This window comes from Somniosus microcephalus, chromosome 13 (genome assembly GCF_052327205.1).
Source record: "Somniosus microcephalus isolate GS21.2 chromosome 13, FLI_Smic_1.0, whole genome shotgun sequence".
Lineage (NCBI taxonomy): Eukaryota > Metazoa > Chordata > Chondrichthyes > Squaliformes > Somniosidae > Somniosus > Somniosus microcephalus.
In genome coordinates, this window is record NC_140999.1 from 128,296,346 (window position 1) to 128,321,078 (window position 24,733).

The window sequence follows — 24,733 nt, forward strand, 5'->3', positions numbered from 1 at the left end:
AAATCCACTAAATTGTCAGAAAACTTTATTTTTTGTTGCTTCGAGCAGAATTTTTAACACCATTCCATCTTAGTTATTTTGGAAAAGTATTCACAAACTGTGTGCTACATTCTAATACAGGTACTTCTTACCTTGACGCACAACACTTACCTAAAGCAGTCATTAGTGAATGGAGGACGATGAAAATTAGCTGAGCCCTTTCATCGTAGTAATGATCAAGAGACAGCAGCACATCCTGAACCACATCATCAACCAAAGGCAGGAGGCGGGCATCGGAATAACTAAACAGGACACTGATAACACAGGGAGTGTGAGGGTGCTGAGTTAGTCTTCTCAGGTTGAGGGAAATAGTGTTTACTAGATAGTCCGCGTTCTGATTTATCAATTCCTGAAGTGAATCATAGCCACAGGCTTGGCAAAGATCAACTAATGTCCTTGTGGCCATTTGATTAACAAGCAGAGTCTCAGCTCCAACTTTTTCCATCACCGGGTAAAGGGATGTCATTAAAAGCAGACGGAATTCCTTATTTAACACACGAGCAAAATAGCCAATTCCTTCAAGCTGGATGCAGATTTGCCAGATATTACTGTTCATAGTATGGACTGTTAGACTTTGATTAGAGTACAGGTAACCACTGCGGGATCCTCCAGTAAAACCATGAAATTTTGGTTGGTTTGTATTGAGGCCGGTTTCATATTCTGACTCTATACTTGTTACCAAATGCCAGTTAGCCGTGCTTGTGTATTCCTCGATAATGGATGTCACGGTTGCCCTTAAATCATCTGTGCTAACTGGAATTTCTCTTTCATGCAGAACATCCACATCTAACCCAGCACCGCCTAGCAACAGTTCATTAATTACTACTGCAGCCTGTTTCCTGTACACTACAGACTCTTGGTAGAGCTCCATGAAATGATCCACGAGAAGATAGAGACTGCCATAGTAACCTAAAACCCTGCATATCTGCTGAAGTAATGCAAATACACGTTCTTCGTTAAAATACTTGAAGTATTTTCTCTGCATAGTGGGCTTGCTCCATTTTCTTAAGTGATCCGAGCCAGACAAGGAAGGTGTTGCGTGCTGCAGATCCTCGGCTTCAGAAGTCGATCGCCTTTCTTCCACAATTCTCACATCTGTGACATCCAGCTCTAGGATTTGCATTAGTGCTTTTGAAAGACGCCCAAGGTGAGCAGTTGAATTTAGAACAACACTGACTTTGTGGCCTAATAATTTTAAGTAGCCAAGTAACAATCCCAAGGATGTCAATTTACTCTGGTCGTCCAGTGTTCTCATGAGCCTTGGAAGAGCTGTTGTGAGTGCGTGCAAGTTCTCCGACAGCACATCTGTGAAATCCTTGTTATCGCACAACACACACTGCTCGGAGATGTTTCTCAAAACTTGGCTACATCTGGCTTGCACCTCTGGTCTCTCATCACCCACGAACCCCACCAGAACTTCCAGCAGATGGCCGATGGATTGTTTGAGTGATTTGTTACAGTAGGACAGCAAATGGTGAACTAGTTCAACCAATTCCAACTTGACTTTCCAATGTGGGTTGCCAGCAGCACAGCTACAGAGTTTCTGCAAGAGCAGATCCAGCTTGCTCGCAGTGCTTTTCACCCATTCTGGTTTTCTGCAGACTACAAGCTCAGCAAGTTTACTCTCCTCTACACAGAGCATTTTCTTGTCATGACGGTTCTTGGATAGTTGATCATTGGCCATGACTAAGCCCACCAACTTATACCAAACCTTGATGGCATAGGTTGTTACTAAGTGACCCTGTTTAACATCTCCAGAGATAATGCGTGTCATTCCTAAAGTGATCCCAGGCAAAAATGAGGCAAATGAGTCTCCAACTTGAACTAGGTCATTGTTGTCAAAGGAACAGTGCGTATCTGGGCAATCACACTGTAAAATCAAGACCAACAAACACTTCAGGGCAAGAATTTGGAGCTGTCTTGATTTTTCATGTTCAGCTACAGCTAAAAGCAGAGAGATAACAAACCCTTGGGTAGGAAGCATGTCTGCCTGGTACAGACTTAGTACAATGTCTCCATATGCTGAATGTAGCAGGGCAGTGAATCCTTGGACAACAGCCATTTTAAGCTCCTCTGAGATAATGGCCAGCTTTCCATGGTTGCCCGGAGAGGACAGGCAAAGGGAAAGGTCGGAGAAGAGGTCACAAAGAAGTTGCTGATTTCGTACACATGTTCTAGAAATAATAAAATTAATGCACTCCACGACACTCTGGACAAATCGGTCCTGCTTTAGGCCAGGTGTCCTCAGTGCAAATCTGAGTGGGAACAACACGTACTCCTGCAATTCCTGTAAGGCAGCATCTCCAACCTTCTGCAGCTGAGACTGAAGGCATTGTACATTGTTAATAGTCTGCTCCTTTGTTATCTTAACACAAATTGGCCGCAAGACACCAAAAGCCTCTTTTGGGGTGTCAAAGATGGCCATAATGCTGCCCTTCTCGTTCCTACCACTTCAGCCACTGCTTTACCATCCTGTAAAAAAAGCAGAATGTTATGTTCAATTTGCTGAACATTTCACACTATAGGATAAGAGAATAATTCAATTTTATTAAATAACAGGTAACAATGTTATTTTGAAGTGACGAGTTATTTTGAGTGGCATAATATCGTGTTAGTAAAGGAACTACCTGTACACAACTGTACCAACTGGATGCTTTCAGCACTTGCATGAAATCAGTTAAATTGACACTAAAACTACAATGGCCCAGAAATTCGGGTCGGGGGCTTCCCGCGGGTGCAAGCCCCCGACCTGCACTTACCTACCGCGCCGGCCATTGAGCTGTGGGCCCACGTGGGATTCCGATCCTGGGCCTGCTCCAACTGCCAGCGCGCAGTGCTTGCGTATCCCAGGGGTGCAGTTAGTTCGATGCGTCCCCTGGGGTCACGTGGGCCATGGAGAGCCAATGGTAGCAGGGAATGCTTCATTCATAAGTTTGACAGGACCTGTCAAACCTATAAATACTATAAGCCCCAAAACATCACTAAATCTTCAAATAATTTTTTTTTAAATCACATTTTTAAAATAACTATAAATTACATTAAATAACTATTTTAAACAATAATTTAAATTTTTGAAAAAATTAATTTCATTTTCTAACGGGGCTAAAAATAAACTTGCCTTTCTTTAAAGTATTTAAAAATAATAAACCTGTGGAAAAAATGTTTTAATTTTAATTAATTCACCACTTACTTTTAAAAAGCAGGCGCAAGGCCTGCTTTTTACAAGGTGCAACTCCTGGAGACTTACCCTCCCAGAGAAACCGGCAAAAAAAAACGTAAGTTCGATGCGCACGCGCTGCCTCTCCGGCGCACGCGTTCCACCTCTTAACCCCTTCTTTCAGGGGAACGGAAGTGCCGGTTTCCCACGCATGCGCAGTGCATGCACGAAACTGGCACTTCCATTGGGCTTACGGGTGAGTACCCCGTGCGTACTCACCCGTGGAGACCCGAATTTCTGGGCCAATATTACAGGATTAGCAACCATTTAAAGTCTGAGAATGTGTGCTGTAGATATTACAATCCAATGAATCACTTCATCATTTACAAAACAAAGTCCACATTCTCAGAATTTAAATGATTGCTAATCCTGTACTATTGTCACCGTTTCACTGTGAAATTATCACAGATCTCAGCCACGGCAGCAACACAGGTGGTACATTTGACTTCAGCACCCAGGTTTAGGGAGGGGAAATTAGCCAGAACTCCTACACCTCGTACCATGAAGCAGCCCCTATTGGAATGTGCTTGGGATTGGGGCTGAACATTGAGTGTATACGGGTTCAAGTTCGTTTGTGATGCCACATGTAGTGGAACTGCCAGAAAATACTCTGTCAAAACTCACAGAAGTAGTGGATACTTGAGCAAAGTACAGGCGGGCATTGGTACTGGTGGAGTTGGACCTCAGGAAGAAGTTAAAGTCTTGAGCAGAAGAGAAGAAAAACATGCAAGAAAGGGGTGCAAAATCTTCATACTGACAAAAAAGCTAAAAATTAGGAATGATTGAATGAAAGTTATGTAAAAACAGTAAATTAGAACACTAGGAACTTGCCCATGACATTGCCCATCTTCAATTGATATTTTTTAAACATACAAGGGCCCAGTAATTCGGGTCCCAACGCGCGAGTACGCACGGGGTACTCCCGCGTGTATTTTTAGCTCCGATTTTTAATAAAATTATTTTTTTCAAACATTTAAATAATTGTTTAAAATGGTTATTTAATGTTATTTATAGTTGATTTAAATAGTGATGTTTTTTAAAAATTTATTTTAAGGTTATGTACTGTTTTGGGCGCCCGGAGTTTTCATGAGTTTGACAGGTCTTACGTCAAACTCATGAATGGACTTTTCCCTCCTCCCATTGGTTGCCCAGTGCTCACGTGATCCCAGCCGACGCATCGCACTAAATACGCCGCTGGATCACGCAAGCACAGCGCGCCGGGAGCTGGACCGGGCCACAGACAGGAAATCCACGCAGGCCCAGGCCTCAACTGTCGGCGCGCTAGGTAAGTGTAGGTCGGGGGCTTGCACCCGCAGGAAGCCCCCGACACGAATTTCTGGGCCAATATGTCAATGAAGTTGGGAGTTCAGAAACTTGCTCCACACAGCCACCTAGTGGCCAAAGCCTGCAACTACATCACGACGCTTTAACACGGCAAAATTGAATGGGAAATCTTGACATACAATAGGAAATGTTGTCACAAAAGGATGACGAAAAATTTTGACAACAGAAAGGAGGTTTGTGGACAGAAAGTACATACACTACCCTAATAAATGTCGACACAGAAATTTATAATGGAAAAAGTTGACAAGAACTGCACATATAACCCATCGTTTCAGCCTGTTCCCACAGAACTTATCTCTTCCTATCTTGACTCTTATTTTTTCTCCCCTTGTCCAGTCTCTTCCCACCGACATCCGCGACTCTTCCGACGCCCTCCACCACTTTAACAGTTTCCCAGCCCCAACCACCTCCTTTTCACGATGGACGTACACTCCCTCTACACCTCCATCCCCCACCAGGATGGCTTGAGGGCGCTCCGCTTCTTCCTTGAACAGAGGCCCGACCAGTCCCCATCTACCACCATCCTCCTCCGCTTGGCTGAACTTGTTCTCACATTGAACAACTTCTCCGTTGACTCCACTCATTTCCTCCAAATCAAAAGGTGTTGCTATGGGTACACGCATGGGTCCTAGCTATGCCTGCCTTTTCGTGGGATATGTGGAACACTCTTTGTTCCAGTCCTACTCGGGTCCCCTCCCTCACCTCTTTTTCCAGTACATTGATGACTGTATCGGTGCTGTCTCCTGCTCTTGCCCTGAACTAGAAAATGTCATTCACTTTGCTTCCAATTTCCATCCTTCCCTCACCTTCACATGGTCCATCTCCGACTCTTCCCATCCCTTCCTCGACTTCTCCGTCTCCATCTCTGGGGATAGGTTATTGACTAACATTCACTACAAGCCCACTGACTCCCACAGCTACCTGAACTACACTTCCTCCCACCCCGCCTCCTGTAAGGACTCTATTCCATTCTCCCAGTTTCTCCATCTCTGCCACATCTGCTCCGACGATGCCACCCTTCCACACCAGTGCTTCCGACATGTCTTCCTTTTTCCTCAACCGAGGATTCCCCTCTATTGTGGTTGACACGGTCAAGGGCCGTGTCCGTTCTATCTCCTGCACTTCTGTCCTCACCCCTACCCCTGCCCCTCCCTCCCGGAACCACGATAGAGTGCCCCTTGTCCTCACCTTTCACCCCACCAGCCTCCACATTAAACAGATCATCCTCCGCCATTTCCGCCACCTCCAGCGTGATCCCACCACCAAACGCATCTTCCCCTCACCTCTTTCAGCATTCCGTAGGGACTGCTCCCTCCGCAACACCCTAGTCCACTCCTCTACCACCCCCAGCACCCCTTCCCCTTCGCCCGGCACCTTCCCGTGCAAGCACAGGAGATGCAACACATGCCCTTATACCTCCCCCCTTCCACTGTCCAGGGCCCCAAACACCCCTTCCAGGTGAAACAGCGATTTACTTGTACTTCTTGCAATTTAGTATACTGTATTTGCTGCTCACGATGTGATCTCCTCTACATTGGGGAGACCAAACGCAGATTGGGTGACTGCTTTGCGGAACACCTCTTCAGTCCGTAAGGGGGACCCCAAGCTCCCGGTGGCCTGTCACTTTAATTCTCCGCTCCATTCCCACTCAGACCTCACCGTCCTCGGCCTCTTGCACTGTTCCACGGAAGCTCAGCGTAAGCTCGAGGAACAGCACCTCATCTTTCGATTAGGCACTCAACAGCCCTCTGGACTCAGAGTTCAACAATTTCAGATCATAACCTTGGCCCCTATCACATATATATATTTTCTTTTTTTTTATCCACAACTTTTTTTTTTTCTCCTTCCCTCCCACTTGGCAGCTGTCCTTCATTCTGCCAGCGCAATTCACACCCCATCTAGAGCCATCCTTTGTTCCTTAACCTGTCCTATTACCACCTCCTCTCGCCTTGAATATCTCTTCATGTCTCCTGCTTTCTATCCTATCACTGACCTTCCCTTTTGTTCTTTCATCCCCTCCACCTTTTCCCAGCCCCCAAACCTGCTTTCCATTTCCTGCTTTTTTCCAGTTCTGACGAAACCTGAAACGTTGACTCTGTTTCTCTCTCCACGGATGCTGCCCTGGCCTGCTGAGTTTTTCCAGCGTTTTCTGTTGTTATTGCACATATAACAAGTTGTATTTATATAGCACCTTTAACGTAGTAAAACGTCCCAAGGCGCTTCACAGGAGTGTTAAGAGACAAGAAAATTGACACCAAGCCACAGGAGGAGAAATTAGGGCAGGTGACCAAAAGCTTGGTCAAAGAGGTAGGTTTTAAGGAGCGTCTTAAAGGAGGAAAGAGAGGTAGCAAGGCAGAGAATTCCAGAGCTTAGGGCCGAGGCCACTAATGGTTGAGCGATTATAATCAGGGGTGCTCGAGGGCAGAATTAGAGGAGCGCAAATATCTCGGGGGGGCGGCTGAAAGAGATTACAGAGATAGGGAGGGCGAGGCCTTGGAGGGATTTGAAAACAAGGATGAGAATTTTGAAATGGAGGCGTTGCTTAACCGGGTGCCAATGTAGGTCAGCGAGCACATGGGAGATGGGTGAACAGGACTTGGTGTGAGTTAAGACACGGGCAGCCGAGTTTTGGATGACCTCAAGTTAAAATAGAGTAGAAATGTGGGAGGTCAGCCAGGAGTGCATTGTCAAGTCTAGAGGTAACAAAGGCATCGATGAGGGTTTCAGCAGTGAATGAGCTGAGACAAGGGCGGAGACGGGCGATGTTACGGAGGTGGAAGTAGGCAGTCTTTGTTATGCTGTGGATATGTGGTCGGAAGCTCATTTCAAGGTCGCATATGACACCAAGTTTGCGAACAGTGTGGTTCAGCCTCAGATAGATGTTAGGGAGAGGGATGGAGTCAGTGGCTAGGGAACGGAGTTTGTGGTGGGGACCGAAAACAATGGCTTCGGTCTTTCCAATATTTAATTGGAGAAAATTTCTGCTCATCCAGAACTGGATGTCGGACAAGCAGTCTGACAATTGAGGCTGTGGAGAGGTCGAGAAAAGTGGTAGTGAGATAGAGCTGGGTGTCGTCAGCATACATGTGGAAACTGATGCTGTGTTTTAGGATGACATCGCCAAGGGGCAACATGTATATGAGAAATAGATGGGGGCCAAGGATAGATACATAAGATTGTGTGTGTATATATGCAGACGGGAACATAGGAACAGGAGTAGGCCATTCAGTCCCTCGAGCCTGTTCCGCCATTCAATTAGATCATGGCTGATCTGTATCTTAAATCCAATGAAGACAGTAGTCTACATTACATGCATGCAAGCCTTTTGTCTTCATGGGCCATACAAGTGCATATCATGGAATCTCAATGGTCAGAAATAAAAGTTTACACCTACCAATGAGGCAATAGCATTAAGTCCAGCCCTTTCCTAAGCTCCAGACCCATAAAATTCAGAGGACAAATTAGCAAGTAAGAAATATGAACATAAATAGGACCGAGTTTCTTGGGTTTCAAGGGCCTGGTTCTTGCACCTTTATTACATCTCATTCAACTAGAAAGGAAGGAAGGAACTTGTACTTATATAGCACCTTTCACAACTACCAGACATCCCAAAGCATTTTACAGCCAATGAAGGACTTTTTGGACGTGTAGCCACTGTTGTAATGCAGGATACATGGAAGATAATTTGTACACAGCAAGCACTCTGCTTTTCTTCAAAATAGTGCCATGGGATCTTTTACGTCCGCCTGAGAGCGCAGATGGGGCCTCGGTTTAAAGTCTCATCCAAAAGACGGCACCTCCAACAGTGCAGCACTCCCTCAGTACTGCACTGGAGTGTCAGCCTACATTTTCTGTGCTTAAGTCTCTGGGGTGGGACTTGAACCCACAAACTCAGAGGCAAAACTAGGGCAGGCAACATTAAGTGGTAGGAGTGAAAACTATGATGACCAAGGGCGATACAAAGTGCAACCCCATTTATGAAAATGGAGCTCTACTTATTTTTAATTAAGTACAATAAATGCACCAAAACGTCACTTTTTAAACTAAAACGAATGAGAGTTGGCAGGTCGGAGGATAGTTTTAAATAACCCCAAGCAGTTAGTTCAAAGCTGCAAATCCGTGGTATGACACCAGGCGGATTGTTTTTACCCCATTTTACGTTCAGGGGCTTTAACAACATCTTCTTCCTACAGGCGGTTTAACCTCGGGATGGGGGGGGCGGAGAAAAAGTCCCAAACTTAACCCAGCCCAGCCCCTTCGAAATGCCAGGCACTGCCAGTTGCAGAGTGAAAGTTTATTATAAAAGTTGACAGCTTCTAGACCCGGCCCAGCCACTTCAGACTAATATCCAGACCAGACCAGAAAGGTCAAGCAGCATCTATGAAGAGAAACAGAATTCACGTTTCAGGTCGATGGACTTCTCGCAGCATTTTGCTTTTGCTCCAGGCCTGACCTGGTCAGGCCAGGCCACCTCACACCAATGACCAGACCGGCCCAACCGTCTCACTCACCAATATCCTATCCTATCCTATACCTGCTTCACTCACCGCTGTCCTGCTTTCGCCTCCACTCACTCACCGATTCCCGGCGCCGCGGCTCCAAGAACAAGCACCGCCGCCGCGCATGCGCCAAACCAAGCGCCCCTGAAGCCTACATTTTCTGCGCCTGCGCGTTAACGGCGATCCTTATCAGAATTTCGGACATTAATTGTTCTTTTTTCAAAAAAATGACATCATGATTTTTTATTTGACGTTTACAACAGTCGGTTATCCCCTGTTGCTGGCCACTGCGGGTATAACCGCGACAACTGTGCACCCGCTGGCACGTGACGTGACGGGGCCGGCGCCGGCGCGGCGCCGCGCCCTCTGACCCCGGGGTGAGAGGGCGCGACGTGGCGCCATTTTGCCGGGCGCGGAGTTGGTGCCGAGTTTGTGCGCGGGGACCCGCGGCCTGCAGCCACCGCGGGGGCAATGTCCTCTTTCTCGGAATCCGCGCTGGAGAAGAAGCTGGCCGAGTTGAGTAACTCCCAGCAGAGCGTGCAGACCCTTTCCTTGTGGCTTATCCATCACCGAAAGCACGCAGGCATCATCGTGCACGTCTGGCACCGGGAGCTGAAGAGAGGTGAGCGGCTCCCCGAGCCTTCGCCCGGCAAAGGGGCAGCTGTTCGTATCCGTCCCTGGCGTGGCGTGGGGAGCGCAGCGTCCCGGCCCGCCTCTCGGGTTCAGCGCCTCCTGTGTGAGATGCTCCTTCCAGTTACAGCAGCAAATCTGACCTCCGCACTTCTGCTCATAGAAAAAGACAGACTTAAATTTATATCGCGCCGTTCACGACCGCGGGACGTCCCAAAGCGCTTTACAGCCAATTAAGTACTTTGAAGTGTAATCACTGTTGTAGGAAACGCGGCAGTCAATTTGTGCACAGCAAGCTCCCACAAACAGCAATGAAATAAATGACCGGATCATGTGTTTTAGATGATAATTGAGGGATAAATATTGGTCCAGGACACTGGGCTAACTCTCCTACTCTTCTAAATAGTGCCATGGGATCTTTTTCATCCACCGGAGAGAGCAGACTGGCCTCAGAACAGGTGGGGCCTTGGTTTAACGTCTCATCCAAAAGACAGCATCTCCAACGGTGCAGCCCTCCCTCAGTACTGTACTGAAGTGTCAGCCTAGATGATGTGCTCAAGTCTCTGGAATGGGACTTGAGCCCACAACCTTCTGACTCAGGAGAGTGTGCTACTGAGCCATAGCTGACACCGTCGCGAAGCGCTTTGGACCAAAATGTAGGCTGAATTCTATGATGAAGTCATGTTTGTTTTGAAAACGTTTCCTTGTTTCAAGAGCCAAGTGTCTGATACTTTGAAGTGGATAGAGCAGTTGGTTTAAACTGAGTGATGCCAAATGCCAGCAATCTCCAGATTGGAAAGTTTTGTTATGAAACTACTTTGTCAGAAGATTGAGGCTCTGGCAATGTTTCTTGTAGTCGAACTGGAGTGAATGTTTTTAAATTGTTCGGAGGATTAATATTAGATCTAGAAGGTGCAGTTTCTTTGTTAACACTGCCTGCCTCTATTATTCCCCACAGTGCTCTTGTTGCAGTAGCGTGAGTGTCTCTGAACTAATTTCATGTGAAATAGAATATTTTGGGAACTGATCAAAGTAAGCAATATTTTAATAATTCATTCTAGCAAAGCAGTTATGGGCAACTAATGAAGCATTGACAATTTGTTGGGCTTTATTCTATTGCTCTGAGGTGAATTGCATTGTTCCTTTGGGTTAAGTAGATTACTGGCCCAGAAATTCGGGTCGGAGACTTCCCGCGGGTGCAAGCCCCCGACCTGCACTTACCTAGCGTGCCGGCCATTGTGCTATGTGCCCGCGTGGGATTCCAATCCTGGGCCTGCTCCAACTGCCGACGCGCAGTGCTTGCGTATCCCAGGGGCGCAGTTAGTTCGAAGCGTCCCCTGGGATCACGTGGGCCATGGAGAGCCAAAGGTAGCAGGGAATCTATTCATAGATTTGACAGGAAGACCTGTCAAATCTATGAATGCAATTCAGCCCCAAAACATCACTAAAACTTCAAATACATTTTTTTTTAAATCACATATTTTTAAAATAACTATAAATTACATAAATTTAAATTATTTAAAAGTTATTTTTTGAAAAAATTAATTACAGTTTCTAACGGGGCTAAAAATAAACTTACCTTTCTTTAAAGTATTTAAAAATAATAAACCTGTGGAAAAAATGTTTTAATTTTACTTAATTCACCACTTACCTTGTTAAAAGCAGGCCTTGCGACTGCTTTTTACAAGCGTAGCTGCTGGAGACTTACCCTCCCGGAAAAACCTGCAAAAGAAACGGAAGTTCCAGGTGTACGCGCTGCCTCTCCGGCACACGCGTTCGACCTGTGAACCCCTTACTTCAAGGAAACAGAAGTTCCGGTTTCCCGTGCATGCGTAGTGCATGCACAAGACCGGCATTGTCGCTGGGCCTACGCGTGAGTACCTAGCGCGTACTCACCCGTGGGGACCCGAAGTTCTGGCCCAATGTGTACAGTTTCCCTGTAAACATTTTTGAGTATTAAATTTCATGAAGAGTTAGGAGCTATTAAATCAATAATTAATTAAAATTAATTTTAAAATTATGGTCCTAAGTACAGTCAATGTAATGTGTCTTAGTAAAATCAATTTTCTCAAATTTAAATTAGAGTTTTCTGATGGTTGTGCAACCTTTCTCTTTTCTGACTGAGTGTCCTGCGCTTGTTTAAGTGTTGTTTCTGCTTCTCTCCTACAATAATGGTCTCGGTTTCTCTGTTGGATCTTGTAACCTAATGATGGATTTGCATGGGGAAAAGCCACAAACATCCTTCTCCAGATCACTACATCTCTGACCTTAATGAGAGAACGTAGTCAATTTTGTTATGCCCTTTTAAAAGTAGCTCTGGGACACATTGGAAACAGCAAATTAACTGTATTTCTAGAGACCTGTGCTAACAGGTTGGTTTACTTGATAGGCTCTGTTTGCTTTCATTGACAGCAGAAAGATACATATTTATTTATTTGCCCAGTGTATTGAAGTAAACTACATTTTGACCAGATGGAAGAGAAGGGTATAAAAGAAAATGATCAATGTAGTGAATTACTACTAATACAGGTAGTCTGCCTTATCTATACACAGCATGTCTGCTTGTGTTCCATTTCCTCATTTTCCTTTTTCATTGGCTGGTGGTGAATTTGCTTTTGCCTTGAGGCTTTTCCATCTATGCTGAAAAGGAATGAAAAATATTTTTTAAATGGTGGGTGGGGGGCAGTGACAGTATTTGGGGAGGGAGAGACAAAAATTAAGCAACTTTTACAATACAAAGAAAGTGCATGTGTACTATCTCTGCTTTCAATTTAAGCAGCAAATTCAACCATCATTTGAAGAAAAAAAATAGACAACCTTTGAATGCTCACTTCAGGTTTTATCCTCTATTCGTGGATCTTTGTGATGTGCTTTTCTGTACTGAAACTAATCCCAGTTCTGTTTTGGAGTTCGAATACTTAGATCAGAATCCATGTATCGTATACCCCAGCAACTCTGTCCATTAAGGGACTGTTATGCCTTATCTGGCACAACAGACCCACTGTTTTAAGTTGGCACACCACAACCCATCAGGTAACTCCTGCAAGTAGTTTAAAAAGCGGTCATACATTTTTGTAAAATAAAAATTGATGACCAATGTTATGCTGAAATTAACAAGAGGCTGAAAGCATGTAAAAACTCGATCACTAGAAGAAGGTTGTCGATTGAGCCGGATTTCTTTAAATGCTTGGCTTTTAAAATTCTAGTTTGCATCTCGGAGATCAGGAAACACAGCAGATAAAATTGGGTGTGTAATAAACTGAGGTGAGATAGGACAGAAACTTCTTTCTGCAATATAGAAAAGAGGGGAAGGTTCTTTTTGAGGGTACAATCTTTTTTCCAAGTTATTTCTCCCTGCTTCCCTGGGAGCCACGGACCAATCATGAACCAAAATCCAAAGATGAGAACGACTTAAAAAGGTGCAGTCAAATATTAATATTTTAACCAACTTGATTTTCTGTGTTGGTCGAGGAATTTTTAATGTAATTTTTTTAAATGCCTGCAATATAAAGTATTAAATTTCAGGGATGCTGTTTAAGCCTCTATTTGAGTCTATTCGCGTCTTCCTAGAAAATACAAAAACATTACCAATTCTGTATGAATGATGAGGATTGTCTACATCCCACATTTTCTGATTATAAATATCTTTTCTTAAAGTGAAATGTGCTCAGTCTAAAAGTTGCTAAAATTGTGAGATCTTCACATGGTTTAACCACCACCCATCCAATCAACCTAACACCACAGAGCCTTGCATATTTATGGAGTCACGCATTTAACCCATAATAGTTACAGCTTTAAGGTAAGTTAGCTGCAGTTTGGATCTAATGTAAAGCCCTTTTGTAGTTTCAAACAGAAAACTCTTGCCAAGTGTACAGGTATGTTATCCATCTGAATGTCTAATAGCAACTTTTATTTTTTTATAACATATCTAGCTAAACCAAGCAGGAAATTGACATTCATCTATCTGGCTAATGATGTCATTCAGAACAGTAAGAGGAAAGGTCCCGAATTCACCAAGGCCTTTGAGGGGGTTCTTGTGGATGCGTTTTCACATGTCGCCAGGTACTGTATGAACTCTATAATGCCCTTGGGGGGGCCTTATTCTGCAATAATAACTTGTGATGGGTGTGTTGTGCAGTAGGGAGGAAATTCATTTGAGTAATCGGTTGGTGAAGAAGTTGGAAAGATGAGGTGCATCCAGAGTACTGGTTCATCTGCTGTGGCCATTGAGGAGCTAATGTTAACCAGTTCTTAAAGGAACATCTGGTCGAATGTTGTATAGAAAGCCATCTTGCTCCACAGCACAGAGAATACATGCAAATATGGATTTCTGTTGGCAGTGAGACAAAAGAGATTAAAAACAACTTTGCGAACAAGACTATATGTAGGCCTGTTGTAAGTGACCAGAAAGAAAAAGAAAGACTTGCATTATATAGTGCCTTTCATGACCATTGGATGTCTCAAAGCGCTTTACAGCCAATGAAGTACTTTTGAAGTGTAGTCACTGTTGTAATGTGGGAAACGCAGCAGCCAATTTGCTCACAGCAAGCTCCCACAAACAGCAATGTGAAAATGACCAGATAATCTGGTTTTTTTATGTTGATTGAGGGATAAATATTGGCCAGGACACCGGGGATAACTCCCCTACGCCTCTTCAAAATAGTGCCATGGGAACTTTTACATCCACCTGAGAGAGCAAACGGACCCTCGGTTTAATGTCTCATCCGAAAGACGGCACCTCTAACAATGCAGCACTCCCTCAGTACTGCACTGGTGTGTCAGCCTAGATTTATGTGCTCAAGTCCCTGGAGTAGGACTTGAACCCACGGCCTTCTGACTAGAGTGTGCTACCAACTGAGCCACAGCTAACACTATAATGTTCCCAGGGAAGTAAAGACTGTGGGTTATTAAAAAATGAGTGGAATTTTGGGTACATTAACTTATTGCAAAATGGCACCGATGTATGATTCAATAGACTCATTGGTACAGTAAAGTGGTGTAATGCCATTTCATCAAAAGCTTTCTATGCTTTCTTGAAAATGAAGTACATAGTACAAAATTTTCTGAAGTTCTAAATTAGTGTGATCAAGGGTGATGCAAATTATGGTTTGCTGTATATATGCCAGTGTGAAACACAAATATAAATTTGTCACAAGGTGAGAACATGTGAAAGATGATTAATAAATGGATTTAGAAGCACTTTTAGATCCGAGAGAATTGGTGCCACTATATAAAAAGAAAAATCTAAGGAAATAATCAAAAGCCATGTTACTAAAGGTTACTTGTAATGCACTGTCATTGTAGAGTTTGTCAAGCCTTGCGGATTCGTTTGTGCTAACTACATGTACTAAGTGCCACATGGTTGGCAGCGTCCAATCAAATTCCACACTAGATCACATCCTGCACTTACTGGGTGAGCAATTTCACTTAACAACCTAATGCTAGCATGTGCAACCTGACAGCAGAGCTTGCGTGAGAGCAGGACTGCAACTTTTCCGGCATCTTCCACTTATTCTGTGCATCTGTGACATAACACCTCTGAATCTCAGACTGACAATTGCACCGAGTGGCTAAACTGACTTAATGTTGGTATAAGATGTCGATGACAGTGCATGAATGTTGGAAGGTGACCTCCCAATGACCACTCTTCATCTCTATTTTCAAGTGCTTTGTTGCTGGAAAATCTACCCCTTTATCCCATCAGTAACTAACCAGTGGCCAGTCTGCACATGCTTAGAAGCCATATTGTGGTAGATCCACTTTATGAAATAATAAAACACACAAATCAACTTTGGAAGTGTCAGCTTCACATTAGATCAGGATTTCTCTGTCAGGTTCTCCAATGGCTCAGCTGGTTAGGAAAGTAAATTACTGAGCCACATATAAAACAGGAAAGTTTCTCTGGTTTGTGCTAAGTAAGCTGATCTTACTCATGACAATGGGAGGAGTGTTGCAATTGTAACCTGTGCCCTTGGGTTAGGAATGGGGAAATCGGCTAGGGTACTACTTCCAATTGCTATCCAGCAATCAATGCTGCAAGTAGGCATGTGCGGATGTCAGTTGAGGACATGATCAGGCTTGATTGTGATGCCGCCTCCCCCCCCCCCCCCACTCCCAACAATTGAACAATCTGCTGGCACTCACTGTGTAGATGTATATGTGAAAAGTGCCCGTTTGGGTGAGGTACCAGAAGGTGACCAGTGCCCCCTGAAACCTTACCACAACAAAGATTCAGTGTCATCGGGGAGAAAATTAGTGGAAAATAGGAAAAGGGGCCTGGGAATTCAGGCCATCTTGTGAATGAATCAGAGAATTTTACAGTACAGAAGGAGACTATTTGACCAAATGTCAACTCAAAGAGCCACCCAATTGTCCCGTTCCCCTGCCTTTTCCTCGTACCCGTTTAATCTTTTTCAAATATGTGTCTACTTCCCTTTTATAAGCTATTGCAGATTCTGCTTCCACTGCCGTTTCTGGTAGGGGATTTCATATCTTAATAATTTCTCCCAACTTGTACCTTTGATGATGATCTTAGCTGGTCCTTTCTAGTCTTTTTAACTCAGTTTTGCATCAGGATAACTATAATGGAAGTTGTGATGTTATTATAATAATAAACAATCATGATAAAGTTACTGTAGGTTTTGTTGACATTTCTTTCTCCTTTCCTTCCCCCAGAGAATCTGAGCAGAGTTGTAAGAAGCAAATGGAACGAGTCCTGAATATCTGGCAGGAAAGAGTTGTCTATGATGTTGATTTTATTCAACAACTTAAATTAACTGTGGATGAGTCTAACAGTCCACTTCTAGTAGGTATGCATATCATAAAGTAAAATGTGATCTTTTGTTAACCAGTGGTCTGAGTATAACCTGCATACTATAATCTGAATCAATCAGATTATCTTTGTGCTTAAAGGTACAGGAAACGTTGTGCTATCCGGCACCGACGGGACCGAGCTGTTGCCGTCCCATCAAAACTGCTGGACAAACCAGCGCTAATGTTGAAACATACGGAGATTTTGAGCTCCGTATCTGGCAACAAACCCTGTTGCCAACAGCTTCTAAACAGTCTGCCGTACCTTGCAAGCGTCTCTGTAGCTTAGCAACAGCTTCAGCGAGACCTTGCAGAGCCTGACTGGTGAAAAAAAAGCAACGAAAAGAAAAAAAACCCTAACGCAACGGCTCCTGATTTTTGCCGGTGGCTCGAGCATTCCGGACAGTTAACCTCCGGATAAACCAAAGTTTCCTGTACTTGGTTGAAATAAACTACCTGTTAAGCTTCATTTGTAAAGGGGGATAGTGTTGTATGGGATGGTTGCATGTGGATAGCTATCCACCAATCAATGAGTCTGTTCAGAATTAATTATATGTTTGATGCTTATATGTTTAATCTCCCACTTGCACTGATGCTGCTTTGAGCAGGTGTCAAATTGAATGCAAACACTATTCGAGTATTGGAAAATTGGAGAACCAGTTATTCCTGGTCTCAAATGCCTCCATGTGTTTGGCTTCAGTGCAATGTTACTGATCTGGGAGTGGGTGTCCACTCTATCCCTTCGGTCTGGGAAGGTGCTTGCCATCAAAAACTATAAAGGGAAAAAGGTGGACAAAATAAATACATACTAAAAAATAAACTACTGTTCAATGGAGATGTATTTTTAAAAAAGTTCAGTGGAACAGTCACAATAGGATTGTCAAAATTATCAAAATAAGATCCCTAAGTTTGTGTTGTGACAAGGAATGGCAAAGCACAGCTATGTTCAAATGATGTTCTACATGCTGAAATGCTGCTCTCCACCAATGTCACAGAGAAAAACTGAGCAGAGGTGAAATATTTCTCCAGATAGGGAAAATTGGAAGAGCTATACTTTCATCTCCTGACATCAAAATCATCTCCTGATATCCAAATCAAATGCAGTACTGGCACAATATTTTATGTTGTACTGTGAGATACAGGAAACTTTCTGATATCCAGCACTGACGGGACCGAGCTGGTGCTGTAACATCAAAAGTGCCGGACATACCAGAGTTAATGTTTAAACATACAGAACTGAGAAGCTCCATGTGAATCAACAAACCCTGTTGCTTAGCAACAGCTTCAAAACAATCGGCTGCAGCTGCAAGCGTCTGTAGCTGAAGCTGTTGCTATAGCTACAGACCTTGCAGTGCTTGACTGGGGGGGGGGGAAAAAAGCAACGAGAACTAAAAAAACCATATAGAAAACGGCTCCTGATTTTTGCCGTTAGGTCGAGTATTCGGACATATAACCTCTGGATAAACCAAAGTTTCCTGTAAATTGAAAATGCATAGGAATCCTCTTGCATGCAGCAAGTTGAGTTAAACCAAGACTGCTGTACCAGCACTGACTGAATTCGAACATATTGGGACTTGGTAACTAGTGTGTCATATTGTAATTGATTTGCATACACGTGGATTTGAGAGAAATCGAATGGAGAATATTGGAATGGGTTTGTTTGGTTGTACTTGTGTTTATTTTGGACAGAACAGTCTGTGATGTGTTGGTGCATCCTGTTGCATGTTTAGACAACTTAAAAGTGATTGCAGAAATACAGTGTGTGTAAAATGCTGTGTTGTGGGCTACAGGAAGCAGGAGTCAAGCCATAAGAAATGTTAGTTGAATATCATTATAAAATTGTTGACTACATGAAGAGCTTTGAAACTTTGATTCAGGCCTGAAATGCACAACTGAGGCTTAAATTGTTCTTCCAAAAAAAAAATTATTGCTTATTTGGCTATATCATTATACTATACTAAAACATGTCTTAAACTTTCTATAAACTTGCTGTGCACTTTGTGCGGTTTTCACATCATAATGAAGTTATGATAAGTGTTACATTTAGGATTGGCCAATGCCACCACAGGTCTGTGAATGTCCTAGTTGACGATTATTCAATGCTTTAATCCAAGTATATATAGTCATTGCAGACAAGGCTGAAATGTGCTGAACTAATCAGTGACATACTGCACTTAAACTTATGCTGCATTTTAAAAAGTATATTTATTGATGACATTTATCCTAATGGTTCACAATAGTTTTGTTCCGCTGTATATAATTAACATATTAGAATAGACATTGTAAGGAAGGAGAGAAAGTAGGTAGTAATGTTAAATTGTGGGGACTTGATAATTAAATCTTATGATCATAGTTTCAAGAACTTCAATAAATTAAGCAGCTTTTAAAAAGTCATTTTTATTAAGTTCTTGATGCATGAGAGAAAAAAATTGTCTTTAATAAATTCTGGCTTTAACCATTCTAGAAATAAGTCTGTTTACAGTTAAAATTATTGCACTCAGTCCCTTTTCAAAACCATTAGGACAGAAAAATAATTCGTTACTGAAAGAATTTTGAAACTAAATTGACCAAAACAGCGATCTGAAGCAGGGGGGATAGAATCGGGGGTAGATAATGCGTGGGAGTTAAAAACTTGAGAAGGGTTGTTACTTTGTGTACTGCTATCTGTAAATCTGCATTGGCAGTGCTAGAAATTGAGATTTTGGATGATGAGGTGATGACTTAAAATTCCACAGTTAAATTTACTCCGGTTAGTTTTGCCTTATTTTGTTCCTGAGAGTGTCCTTTATCCACTGCTCTTCATCCATTTGCTTTGATGATGTAATGGCAATGTTAATTTTTAACCCAAGCAGTAAATTAGAAATCGTAATGTTTTTGAATTTATATAAAGAATGTTTGTTCTCTGAACTACATTTTCCTTTCTAGTATATAATGAAACTGAAGATGTAATTAGAATATGTATGTTTCAGTACTGTAAATATAATAATGTTGAGTAGCACTTTCATTTGCATTTTCTTGCAAAAGTCTTGGCATCCTAATGCTGCCCTCCTGTAATAATTCCTAAAGGAGCAAATCTAACTTGGATTAAAATACTGCAAGCAACACATTAAGCTGTGAAATATATGACTGACTGCGAAGTCTGACCATATTCTGTGGGTCCCAGGAAATGAATCTTATTTTAGGGTGTTTGCTTCTCTGTGCGCAGTGTCTCAATCCAAGTTGGTGGTCATTTCAGTGAATGCAGGGTCTATGATGTGGTGCTGTACTCATTGCTTATGATCCTTAGTTAAAATTGGAATAAATATGCAAGTAGCCAAGTTCTCAGTTTTTTGAAGAGCTTCAATCTACAAAATGTCACTTGAAATCCTGCTTTGTAGAAAGAGTAAAGGAAAGTTGACCCGATGCACCTGTAGCATCAGATAACTTGCTGGGTAGCTGACAAGCCACCACACAATAGAGATGTGTCTATAAGTGCCAGATTAAAATCTTTGGTACCTGTACGAGATCTTTATCTGTACATACATTTCTAATGAATTAGTGTCGGGTGTTAGTTGCAGCAAGTGGCTGAAAAAAATGGGCCATCTCTTGGACTTCAGTCAGCAAACTCGTGAATAGATGATCTGTGCATCAATCCCAGGTAAATCGAGGTAGCTGTAGAATCAAGGTCCTAAATAAGTAATTAAAAAAAAAAAAGACAAACTATGTGAAAATATCAGGAATTGAGAGGAGTGGAAAAATAGACTCGATGTACATAAACAATTTTTTCAAAAAACAAATTGTGAAAACTTAAAAGGAGCTGGAGCTAAAATTTATATGGGAAAATTGACAGCAATAAAATAGGGAATTGAACACAAGAGAAAACATTATGTGGCCAGGACTTGGCATTCATTCCACATTTTATGTTCAACACAGACTGGCATTTTGTTCCATCTAAATGTAATGTTGATCATGTTTTCTCTAGCGGACATGATGGGAAATCCTCATGCCTTTTAATTTACAAATCCGTAATACATGTTTTCTGATTTAAATCAGTGTAGCGGGGTCTGTGGGATATAATTGAAGCTTGCATTTGTGTACAGTTGAATTGGGGACATTTGTGGAAGTAGGGAACAGAAGGAAAGAATGTGTGTTATGACCACCGTTAAGACTGCTCCATAATCAAGAAATATGAGTTTTTTTTCTAGATTTTCTTTCCTCCAAGATGGAAGCACAACTATCATTTGATCTACCTTGCAATTTACTGAGAACTAATGAAACTTTGAAAGTTAGTGTAGTGACTAAGCTATATCTAATGTAATTTGATCAAATTTATCAATAAATTTATACTGTGACTTTAATTCTTATTTAGTCAGCTAACCATATAAATTATACTCACTTATATAGGACCTTTCATCCCTTTTTAGATTTCCCAAAATGCTTCACAGCCAATGGTAGTTTGAACCTTTTTATATTCTGCTTTGGGCTGGGAATTTGGCAATAAATTGCAAATAAAATCTGTCCAACAAACATTGCTATGTGGTAAAGTGTACTCTGCATGTGGAAAAGTCAATTCTGATTAGATGATACTGACAGCAATTATTTCCCAAAAGTTAATTAATGGCAGTTAGTATGAACATTTAACACTGCTGCCATTTTTTTTCAAATTATTTAAACCAATGAAATAGTTAAACTATAACAAGGTGAGGTGTGCCATGAAAAGTGGTAACGAGCCTGCTGGGTATAACAGGCAATGGCAATTGTAAGATTCCAAAAACATTACTCAGTTTCTCTACCTCGAAAACAAGTACCCACGCTTTGTGTTGATTTTCTCTCTGCCACCATTTTGGGATTATTGTACTAGCTAAGAGTTTCCCTTTGCATACCTTTTTATGATTCATTTTTCTTGTAGGGCACTGCAGCTTAAAGTGATGTAGAATTGCAGTAGTATTTTATATGTACAATGAACATATTGTAAGATTTTGTACCGCAGTAATTACCTTCTGACAGCAAATTTAATCTTTGCAGAGAGTGCTGGTTCTAAAGTCGTATATGATCAACCACCATCTTGCCCGTCATCCAGTGAAAGGCAGTCTCAGTCTAACAGAGTTCGTAATGCTGAGGTTGTGAAAGGTCATGAATCAGCAACATCTGACTCTTCATCCAGCATCTCATCTGAGACCAGATATATAGGTCAGTAGGATTCCAAAGAGCCTCTAGTATACCACCTCTTTCTAAAGAAGATGGAATGATTCCATAAAAAGAAGCGTTTTACGATGCGTCCGAACGTCACTGTTTCTACTTTTTGTAAAGTTGGTTGTGTCTATATCCAACTTTTGATTAGCATGGTGCAGGGCATTAGAACTGGTTAATGGATAAGTTTTGATTTTAAGCGCTTGATTTAAAAAGGTGGAATTGATTTGTCTGTATATACAGTTCATGGATTGGATTTTGTTACATTTTGCTTTCTGCTGAAATTCCAATGGAAGTGCAACAGCTTGTGTGGCGAGGTGTTCAGGCTGTTCGAAGATCATGTAAACCACGTTTCCTCCTCTATTGAGAAGAGAAACGGTGTGTGCATGTGTAACAGGAACAATTGCTTTTAGCTAGTGCTTCTCGCATCCGCAGGACATCCAAAAGCCCTTCACAGCCAATGAAATACTTTTGATGTATAGTGACTGTTATATAGGTAGGTGAAGCAGCCAACTAGCCCACAGCAAGGTCCCACAAACAGCAATAAGATCGAGGGCCTATTAACCTGTTTTGATGGTGTTCGTTAAGGGATAACTGGAAGAATTCCCCTGTTCGTTAAATAGTTCTGTGCATTTTTTATGTTTATCTACCTGCAGAGGCAGGCAGGGCCTTGGCATAACGTTTCATCCGAATATGCTCATCTGATGATACAGCACTCCCTCGGTGTGTACTGAAGTGACAACCTAGGTTAATGTGCACAGGTGCTATAATGGGTCTTGAACACTGTTCCCCCTAAGCTGCGCGGCTGTGCAGTTACCTCGAGGCTGCCGCACAGTCCTGCTGGAGCAGGCTCCAGCGTGCAGGCACTCTTTCAAATCGCGTCCTACAGGTTCATTCTTTAGGCCTGTAGGAGCAGGTGGGGGTGGAAGGGAGGGGGCGAGACAGAGAGAGGAAGAGACAGAGAACGGATAGAGAGTGAGCGTGCGCTGAAAGCAGGTGGGGAGCGGGGAGAGGGAGGGAGGGAGCGGGGAGAGGGAGGGAGGGAGGGAGCGGGGAGAGGGAGGGAGGGAGCGGGGAGAGGGAGGGAGGGAGCGGGGAGAGGGAGGGAGGGAGCGGGGAGAGGGAGGGAGGGAGCGGGGAGAAGGAGGGAGGGAGCGGGGAGAGGGAGGGAGGGAGCGGGGAGAGGGAGGGAGCGGAGGGAGGGAGGGAGCGGAGGGAGGGAGGGAGCGGGGAGAGGGAGGGAGGGAGCGGGGGGAGGGAGGGAGCGAGAGGGAGGGAGGGAGCGGGGAGAGGGAGGGAGGGAGGGAGCGGGGAGAGGGAGGGAGGGAGCGGAGGGAGGGAGCGGGGAGAGGGAGGGAGGGAGGGAGCGGGGAGAGGGAGGGAGCGGGGAGAGGGAGGGAGGGAGCGGGGAGAGGGAGGGAGGGAGCGGGGAGAGGGAGGGAGGGAGCGGGGAGAGGGAGGGAGGGAGCGGGGAGAGGGAGGGAGGGAGCGGGGAGAGGGAGGGAGGGAGCGGGGAGAGGGAGGGAGGGAGCGGGGAGAGGGAGGGAGCGGAGAGAGGGAGGGAGGGAGCGGAGGGGGGGAGAGGGAGGGGGGGAGAGGGAGGGAGGGAGTGGAGGGAGGGAGGGAGCGGGAAGAGGGAGGGAGGGAGGGAGCGGGGAAAGGGAGGGAGGGAGCGGGGAAAGGGAGGGAGGGAGCGGGGAGAGGGAGGGGGGGAGCGGGAGCGGAGAGGGGGGGGAGCGGAGAGAGGGGGGAGCGGGAGCGGAGAGAGGGGGGGAGCGGAGAGGGGGGGAGCGGAGAGAGGGGGGAGCGGGAGCGGAGAGAGAGAGCGGGAGCGGAGAGAGAGGGGGGAGCGGAGAGAGGGGGAGCGGAGAGAGAGAGAGAGGGGGAGCGGGAGCGGAGAAAGAGGGGGAGCGGAGAAAGAGAGGGGGAGCGGAGAGTGGGGGGGGGAGCGGAGAGAGAGGGGGGAGAGAGAGGGGGGAGAGCGGCGAGAGAGAGAGAGGGGGAGCGGGAGCGGAGAAAGAGGGGGAGCGGAGAAAGAGAGGGGGAGCGGAGAGTGGGGGGGGGAGCGGAGAGAGAGGGGGGAGAGAGAGGGGGGAGAGCGGCGAGAGAGAGGGGGGGAGAGCGGCGAGAGAGAGGGGGGAGAGGCGAGAGAGAGGGGGGAGAGCGGCGAGAGAGAGGGGGGAGAGGGGGGAGAGCGGCGAGAGAGAGGGGGGAGAGCGGCGAGAGAGAGGGGGGAGAGCGGCGAGAGAGAGGGGGGAGAGCGGCGAGAGAGAGGGGGGAGAGCGGAGAGAGAGAGGGGGGAGCGCGGAGAGAGAGAGGGGGGAGAGCGGAGAGAGAGAGGGGGGAGAGCGGAGAGAGAGAGAGGGGGGAGAGCGGAGAGAGAGAGGGGGGAGAGCGGAGAGAGAGAGGGGGGAGAGCGGAGAGAGAGAGGGGGGAGAGCGGAGAGAGAGAGGGGGGAGAGCGGAGAGAGCGGAGAGAGAGAGGGGGGAGAGCGGCGAGAGAGGGGGGAGAGCGGCGAGAGAGGGGGGAGAGCGGCGAGAGAGAGGGGGGAGAGCGGCGAGAGAGAGGGGGGAGAGCGGCGAGAGAGAGGGGGGAGAGCGGCGAGAGAGAGGGGGGAGAGCGGCGAGAGAGAGGGGGGAGAGCGGCGAGAGAGAGGGGGGAGAGCGGCGAGAGAGAGGGGGGAGAGCGGCGAGAGAGAGGGGGGAGAGCGGCGAGAGAGAGGGGGGGAGCGGAGAGAGAGAGGGGGGGAGAGCGGAGAGAGAGAGGGGGGGAGAGCGGAGAGAGAGGGGGGAGAGCGGAGAGAGAGGGGGGGAGAGCGGAGAGAGAGGGGGAGAGCGGAGAGAGAGGGGGGGAGCGGAGAGAGAGAGAGGGGGGGGAGCGGAGAGAGGGGGGGAGCGGAGAGAGGGGGGGAGCGGAGAGGGGGGGAGCGGAGAGAGAGGGAGGGGAGCGGAGAGAGAGAGAGAGGGGGCGGAGAGAGAGAGAGAGGGGGGAGCGGAGAGAGAGGGGGGGAGCGGAGGGGGGGAGC

General features: G+C 45.1%; 2 protein-coding genes across 2 annotated transcripts in view; one reads left to right on the forward strand and one right to left on the reverse strand.

Moving 5' to 3' along the window:
• Positions 1 to 9,393, reverse strand: part of tti1 (TELO2 interacting protein 1) — a 44,353-nt gene extending 34,960 nt beyond the window's left edge. The window contains exons 1-2 of the mRNA XM_086005274.1: positions 9,148 to 9,393; positions 151 to 2,511 (exon numbers count right to left, since the gene is read on the reverse strand). Coding sequence (XP_085861400.1) covers positions 151 to 2,464 — 2,314 coding nt within the window. The 5' untranslated portion in view covers positions 2,465 to 2,511; positions 9,148 to 9,393. The remainder of the gene's footprint in view (positions 1 to 150; positions 2,512 to 9,147) is intronic.
• An 82-nt stretch (positions 9,394 to 9,475) lies between these two features.
• On the forward strand, positions 9,476 to 21,944 carry LOC147108589 (regulation of nuclear pre-mRNA domain-containing protein 1B-like). Its single transcript, XM_086005275.1, has 4 exons — positions 9,476 to 9,721; positions 13,662 to 13,791; positions 16,405 to 16,538; positions 21,544 to 21,944. The coding sequence occupies exons 1-4, from the start codon at positions 9,571 to 9,573 to the stop codon at positions 21,714 to 21,716; spliced, it is 588 nt and encodes a 195-aa protein (XP_085861401.1). The 5' UTR covers positions 9,476 to 9,570; the 3' UTR covers positions 21,717 to 21,944.
• Positions 21,945 to 24,733: the final 2,789 nt, after the last annotated feature.

Bases quoted from the DNA above. Each gene is read 5' to 3' on its own strand.
- LOC147108589 (XM_086005275.1), top strand. From the start codon at position 9,571: ATGTCCTCTTTCTCGGAATCCGCGCTGGAGAAGAAGCTGGCCGAGTTG. The intron at 13,792-16,404 runs GTACTGTATGAA...TCCTTCCCCCAG, and splicing joins GCGTTTTCACATGTCGCCAG to AGAATCTGAGCAGAGTTGTA. The intron at 16,539-21,543 runs GTATGCATATCA...TAATCTTTGCAG, and splicing joins TAACAGTCCACTTCTAGTAG to AGAGTGCTGGTTCTAAAGTC.